General features: G+C 32.2%; 2 protein-coding genes across 2 annotated transcripts; both read right to left on the reverse strand.

The window, feature by feature from the left end:
• Nucleotides 1-1,272: 1,272 nt before the first annotated feature.
• LOC139868286 (uncharacterized) lies at nucleotides 1,273-2,067 on the reverse strand. Its single transcript, XM_071856614.1, has 2 exons — nucleotides 1,877-2,067; nucleotides 1,273-1,690 (listed from the first exon to the last, which is right to left on the reverse strand). The coding sequence occupies exons 1-2, from the start codon at nucleotides 2,065-2,067 to the stop codon at nucleotides 1,273-1,275; spliced, it is 609 nt and encodes a 202-aa protein (XP_071712715.1).
• A 2,683-nt stretch (nucleotides 2,068-4,750) lies between these two features.
• Nucleotides 4,751-6,636, reverse strand: LOC139867672 (LOB domain-containing protein 39-like). The gene is made up of 2 exons (XM_071856036.1): nucleotides 6,372-6,636; nucleotides 4,751-5,678 (listed from the first exon to the last, which is right to left on the reverse strand). The coding sequence occupies exons 1-2, from the start codon at nucleotides 6,553-6,555 to the stop codon at nucleotides 5,338-5,340; spliced, it is 525 nt and encodes a 174-aa protein (XP_071712137.1). The 5' UTR covers nucleotides 6,556-6,636; the 3' UTR covers nucleotides 4,751-5,337.
• Nucleotides 6,637-7,238: the final 602 nt, after the last annotated feature.

Here is a 7,238-nt window from a genome sequence, read left to right on the forward strand (position 1 = left end):
ATTGGTTCACATGTTTTACTCTCCATTATAAATATGCTCATATTTTTGTTTGGAGGAAGTTACGAAAAAAAAGAAGTATCTTATATTTTCTTTGATCCCTTTTGTATAACAAAAACACATAAGGAGTTTATCGATTAGCTATTTGTTTAATTAATCAAAGGTTGATTAATAAGTTACTTGGGTTTGGACTAGCATCCATTGACGGTCTTTTGAAGTGTAGTGTGGACTATCCTAAGAGACGGTCATATTTTTTATCGTAGGTTTCTCTCTTTCAATCAGTTTCTCAAGAAAGGTATATCGTTTACTCACTTTGTGAATTACATATTTTGACAATTATTAGTGGTGTAACTGGATCTTTGGGATCGTTAATCATGTGCATGTTTTATTAAATTTAAATATATGAATATTTAATTTTGTAAATTTTTTCATAAAATAATAAAAGATTATTATTTTAACTATCCGCTCCGTTAATATGATTTAAAAGTACACACAATTTTCCATCAGTTACGGCGTCACCTAAAGCCAACTCATGTGCCACGTTTGCTTTCTTGGTGTTACTTTCCACATCTAACGCTGCATTAGGTGTGATCTAAGAGTTGTCATTAACAAATAAATTTATGCATTAAAGAATACTTGAAAATAGTTATTTTCATAAAAGAGTGATTATAAAAAGACAAAATTACACGGATGGTCTTTGTGGTTTGCTTAAAAACACACGAATACTTCAAACTTGATTTTCTGACATTTTTAGTCCATAAGCATGCATTTTCGTTCGTGAATAGTCCCGCCATCTGACGTCCGTTATTTTTATCTGTTAATTGGCCTCACAACACATGTGGGTATTTTCGTCAATTTCAACTTTCCTTGTGTTCATGTATTGTAGTGTTGATTAGCCACGTGGGGTATAAACCACACAAATTGTTGCTTCAATCTATTAAGTCCATTTTTAACTCTGCCCGTGACGTCATATGCAGATTAAGTACTTTTTGGTCAAAAAGTGTAATCTGACTGTGACGTGGCAATATCAGGTTTTGACACTCATTAACCCTGGCGCCCCATTTCAGTGTCAAATTCATGTAGGTCCTACCAGTTTTATTTTTTCTTTTTTCTTTTTATTAAATATGAATACAAAATATATTACATAAAATAAAATACATATAAAATTTAACGATTACATAAAATTTAACGATTACATAAATTAATATAATTCAAAAATATATAAAATTTAACGATTGCATAAAATTAATAATACGATTTGAATTATAAAATAAACTAATTCATGGTGCAGAATGTGGACGGAAGGTTCCAAATATGCTCAACTAGATCATCGGTTTGTTGGTCGTGCAACGTCCTATATCTTATCTCTCGGATGATAGTGTCGTGATCCCGTCCTCTATTCGGTATACATTCTGGACGATTCTCCATATCTTCGATAATAAAATCTTCCTCCCAATCACTTAACGCAAATCCTTGATCTTCTAAAATCATATTATGTAATATGACACAACAATCCATAACTCTTCGCATCTTGTTTACCGACATAGTGCGTGCCGCTAACCTTAAAATATGAAATCGACCTTGAAGGGCCCCAAATACCCTCTCTACATCCTTTCGGGCACTAGCTTGAAACCTAGTAAACTTAATCCTTGGCTCATCTGTCGGACACGCAAAACCTTTTACCAGAGTAACCCTGTCAGGATATATACCATCAGCTAAGTAATAGCCATTTGTATACTGATTACCATTTACCTCAAATGGTGCGGGTGGAGATGTCCCGTTCTTAAGTTTATCAAAAATATAGGATTGATTCAAAACATTTATATCATTGTTGGAACCCGCCATCCCAAAAAATGCATGTCAAATCCACAAGTCATACGAAGCAACTGCTTCAAGCATAATGGTAGGTTTCTTGTGATCACCCCGAGTGTATTGTTCCTTCAAAGCAACGGGACAATTCTTCCACTCCCAATGCATACAATCAATACTCCCGAGCATACCCTTAAAACCATCTTTCTCCTCATGTTTACTATATAATCGTTGAACATCGTATGCATTGGGAGATCTCATTAATGTTCTTTGTATAAAGTAATAATACATTTACAGAAGTTGTCTAAACAATTTATTGAAGTTTGCTCACTCATTATATAAAGTAATAATATATTAACTGACGCCTCATACGCGGCATTGCTGACGCACGGTTATAGGCGTCAGGGGCGTCACCCGACTCCAGCGCGTCTGACAGAACCCCTCTGACGTCGCATTAAAAATGGTGTAAGCGTCAATTGAAATGTTATTTTGTACTAATCGGCTTCAACGTTCAAACGTCACTGGAAACAACCTCCGCGATATACTCTTCGTCTCCAGCAAGACAACAGCGAACAACCGCTGTCGTCACTTCCACACTCCGGTGCTATCTTCGCCATAGTCATTTCCAACCACCAACGGAGGAAAGGAGAAAAATTTGATTTTGGGGTGTGTCTGATTAGCGAAACTCCATCACCGTAAAAAAAAAGGTGTATCTAAATCGCAAAATACCACCGCCACTTGTTCGTCGGAAACCACCAACACCACTGTAGAAACATTTACTATCGAGTTCAAGGTTTTTTTACAAGATCTATCGAGTTCTTGTTAACGAAATTAGGGTATGGATTAATGAAATTACATAATAAACAAACCTAAATCGAAAGACACGATTTCATTTGGCATTATCTTCTACAATTGCTCCAACGATTTCAGAAAAATGGTTACGAATCATTCAAATCTGAATAAAGGTGGAGATGAGGTTGGTAACAAATCGTTCAGATTGTGAAAAATGGTTAGGAATCGTCCATTTGTGAGTTTGTATAGTGTCAATCTGCAATTTCGTCGGTGATAGATAAATGTGGGTTTGTAAAACTCGCCTAGAACTCAAAACAAATACTTGTATTGCAGAAACACATGTGAGAGTATTCGTTTTCGTTAATACTCATTTTACAACAAAACAAATATTGTAGTTGTTCTAGATATAATATCATTTGTTAATACTCATAACAAATGGTGATAGATATATGCTTCCGTTTGATTCAGCGTGTGAAACCCATATTTGGTGATAGATAAATGTGGGGTATTAGGTTTTATGAAAAAAATTGGGATGAAGATTTAAATGTAATAAGAAAATGAAGTGTTTTCTTTTGTTAATATTTTGTGTTTAATTTAGTTGCTTAAATTGTGAATTGTGTATTTTGTTAGTGGAGGAAGATAAGAGCATTGGGAGTGGTAACTGAGGTCACTTGACATGTCAGACGTGACTTGCTGAGTCAGAAAAAGTGGAGAGTGGTGACCTATGTCAGTTAGTGTGTTAAAATAATATTTTATTATATTTAATAATTTATTCCTTTGAAAAAAAAGCAAAAAAAAAAAGTGGGTAACATCCGTCGCATATGCGACTGACTTGGGGGAAACTTGCAAAAGTGACTTGATTGGGGAGTGGGTGACTAAGTCACTTAGGGTGTGACGCGAGGGAGACTTGCTCACACTCCCACTGCTCTAAAAGGGAAGATGAAGAAGTTTACGGACGAAAGTGCACGGATAGTGCGAACTTGTGTAAAATGACGAAAGTACCCTCGTGTGCCTGGCACATGCATGGGGTTAAAGGATTAATTTAACGTCCGTGACAATTTTGGACTATCTCTACAAAAAGTGTAATACTTCTGGATATCCATGTTGCCGAAATCAAGTTTAGATTATCCGTGTATTTTTGAGCAAACTACAAGGACCGTGCGTGTAATTTTGTCTTATAAAAATATACAAATTAAATTTGAATGTCCTAATTTCTTAATGAGAATATTTAGGGTGGTTATTATAAAAATTTCAATTTCAAATATAGAATAAAAAGGGTTTTTTTTTTTTTTTTTTTTCTAAAATGATCACATGCTTTTTATTGTTGTCATTTTGAGCTATTGTGCATTTTTATTGTGCAGAGCCATAAATTCATGTGTTTTTTATAGAAACATCTCCACGAAATTTAGCATTTTTATCCTTCGGGATGATTATTTACATTATTCATTGAGACCGCCGTTAACTAATTGATAATGTAATTAAGTTTATCAATATTTTTTTTAATATATATTATTACTTTTAAAACGTAATAATAAAAATAGAGAAATACACATAAAATGACGTCGTTTTCTGTTGCCGAACTACAGAGTACTTTCAATTTGCTCGACAATTTAACTACATTAGTCATAGTCATTGTCATTAGGGTGATGATACGTACACAACTAATTTTGTTATGTACACAATCATTTATGCTTTACAGCGTTGTACTGTACAACATATAAAACAAGATTGGTAGTGTACATAACAAAATTGGTTGTGTACGTATCACTCCCCCTGTCATTATAACACGTTACAAATATCATGTTTTAACTTTTAACCTTTAGTTTATATCTTATTTAGAGTGTAGCTTGTGTTCGTGTAATTCCTCGAGCAGATAGGTGCTTTTGTACTCTATTTCTATTTGATTGAAATAAATAACCTTGCTCGCTTTCTAAAAAAAATAAAAAATTTAATAAAGATTACAACTGAATTTTAAATGTATACTAATTGGTATAATTTATTTAAAATATTGTTATATAAAATAACAGAAAACATGAAATTATAAATTTATTCTCAAATTTATATTACATCCGTCCCATAAAAACTGTCTCATCTAACTTACTTTTTAAAGTCAATCTTCTTTAACTTTGACTTTTAATAATTTTATTTGTATTTTAAAAAACTTCATAAAAGTTATATCAATAAATAATACGTTTTAAACTCAATCCATTGATATAATTTTCATCAAATATTATATCATACAGATAAAAATATTTAAATTCAAAGTTGATAAAGAAAGACCTTAAAAATCAAAATGAGACAGTTTTTTGAAACAAAGAAAGTAAATGTTTTCCATTCGCTTTGTGATCAAAACAATAGTAAACAATTCAAACCACCAAATAATGCCGGTGCCAATAGCAGTAGGCAACCACACAAAAACCATTACTTGCCAGAAAACACAATCTTCCGACGCCGCTCATCGATCCCGAATTTCGCCAATAATTATTCCAGCAAAATAGTTCACGATTTACATAACTCTTCACTTTAAGATAAACGTAATTATATCTCGATCAAGATATTTTAAGTATTGAATTATCGTCACCAGTCACAGAGATAAAATCGCCGATCTAGTGAGATTATTATTATTATTATTATTATTATTATTATTATTATTATTATTATTATTATTATTATTATTATTATTATTATTATTATTATTATTAAGTAATTTTATAATTGATTGTGGTACTATTTAACTTGTTAAACAAGCAAGTTCAACAGTTTTGGCTTTTCGCCGTTGCTATATCGAAAACTCATTTCATCGTCGTTGCCAACGGAAGACTCAGCAGTGAAATTTGACGGTATCTGGTTGTTGATCATCATCCCTGACAATTCACCAACCGTTTGGAAGCTTCTGGAACTTCTAGCGGTTTCTGGAATTTGAAAAATATTTAAGTTGACGTTCGGAGTGCCTCCGGCCAGCACCGTCCTTACTCCGGCCTGGCATAGGTGCCAATTACCGGTTGAAAGAAGTCCAATTGCTCCGTTCACCGGATTAACTGTACGGCCAACTGCTTCAAATAATAGTGATTGAAACAACGCTGAAATAAAACAGAACGTACAAATTTGTGACACCATTAGGAATTTGAACCAAATATAATCTACATTTTTTTTAATCTTTAAAAAAACAAAACGTAAACAATGTTTTTATTATGGAGTTTTCTCATGATAGCTATAATAAGGGCTATTTTTAACAAAAAAAATAAAAAAATAAATGTGCATAGATATAATTCTGAGTATCATAGTATTCAAACGTATAAAGCATGTTTAAAAATCTTAAATATGTTTTAAAAAGGTTCCATTTCTAATATAAGAAAAAAGTTAGTAAATTGTAAATAATTTTATTTTGCCTAGATGTTTTTGTGGATTTTTTTAGAGAAACTTTTTCATTTACTCCGTATTTGATGATATAAATAATTTTCTTATTATGTTTTAGTTTATAGTTTAGTCGATAAAAGATAACGTAAAACATAGAAAGATTATTAAAAGGTACTCCGTATATGGTTGTAAATAATATACTCCGTATGAGCTAATGGGTATATGTTTTTGTTTAATTATATAAAGATACCGTACAAGTTCAAAGAGACATTGAGCTGAAAAAAAGCATTATAGGACTTTTGTACTCGAGTACTTATTGCTTATCTTAAAAAAAAATAAAAAAAATAAAAAATAAAAAACCTTGCAAAAATTGTGATAAGATTGAATGTTAATTATGGAGATAGTACTGTACATACCATTGCGTTTATGAGAAGGAACAGAGGAGATAAAAGAAATGAGATCGCTGCGGCCAAAGAATTTGGAGACGAAAAGAGTAGCATGAGCTTTGGATTCAGGAGACTCTATCCATTCCAAACACGGTCGTAAGACGCAGTTTTTGCTGCATTGTTTTCGTAATATGCGGCATCCATGGCAACTCATGATCTGTTTGCTTTTGTTCTTGTGAGGATTTTGTAGAATCAAGGGGAAAAAGTGGTTAAAGATAGTGAGAAAGGAGAGTATTTGTGGGGGTATGGGATGATTGTTTTGTAGTGAAGTTGATAAAAGATGAGTGGATTTGAAAAGGGAATTTAACTATTGTTAAAGAGTGCGTACATCATTTTAGCACTATTTTCATTCTTTTGCTAAATTGGAGCATGAAATGCATGATTATGACGTCTAAGAGTGTTTGATTACTAATACAGTGTTGGTGATTTAGATATGAAAGTGTGTTAACCATATTTTTTTTTAAAAGCCAACAAAAATTATTATTAATAAATAGAGGAGTACAACAGGATGACTTAACATCCATACAGAGCTCGAAAGAATATACAAGTGTGCCTAAAACAGAACACTACTATTACTCGAATACAAGCAATTAACACTCTAATACATAATACGACACAACTATTACTCGAATACAGACAGAAATGTTGTAGGGAAAAAAGTCTCATCTTCGCATATTAACATGAAGGAGGACAACTTGCCATGACAAGCTGGGATAAATGTAAGAACATCTATAGTTTCTATCTGTAGTTTCTATTAAAATTCTATAATGATGATGTTATTATTAGGCTAATTCATTTGTTAAGAAAAAATTAAAAAAAAAAGGAAAAAAAATCTAA

Source organism: Rutidosis leptorrhynchoides, chromosome 9 (assembly GCF_046630445.1).
Source record: "Rutidosis leptorrhynchoides isolate AG116_Rl617_1_P2 chromosome 9, CSIRO_AGI_Rlap_v1, whole genome shotgun sequence".
Lineage (NCBI taxonomy): Eukaryota > Viridiplantae > Streptophyta > Magnoliopsida > Asterales > Asteraceae > Rutidosis > Rutidosis leptorrhynchoides.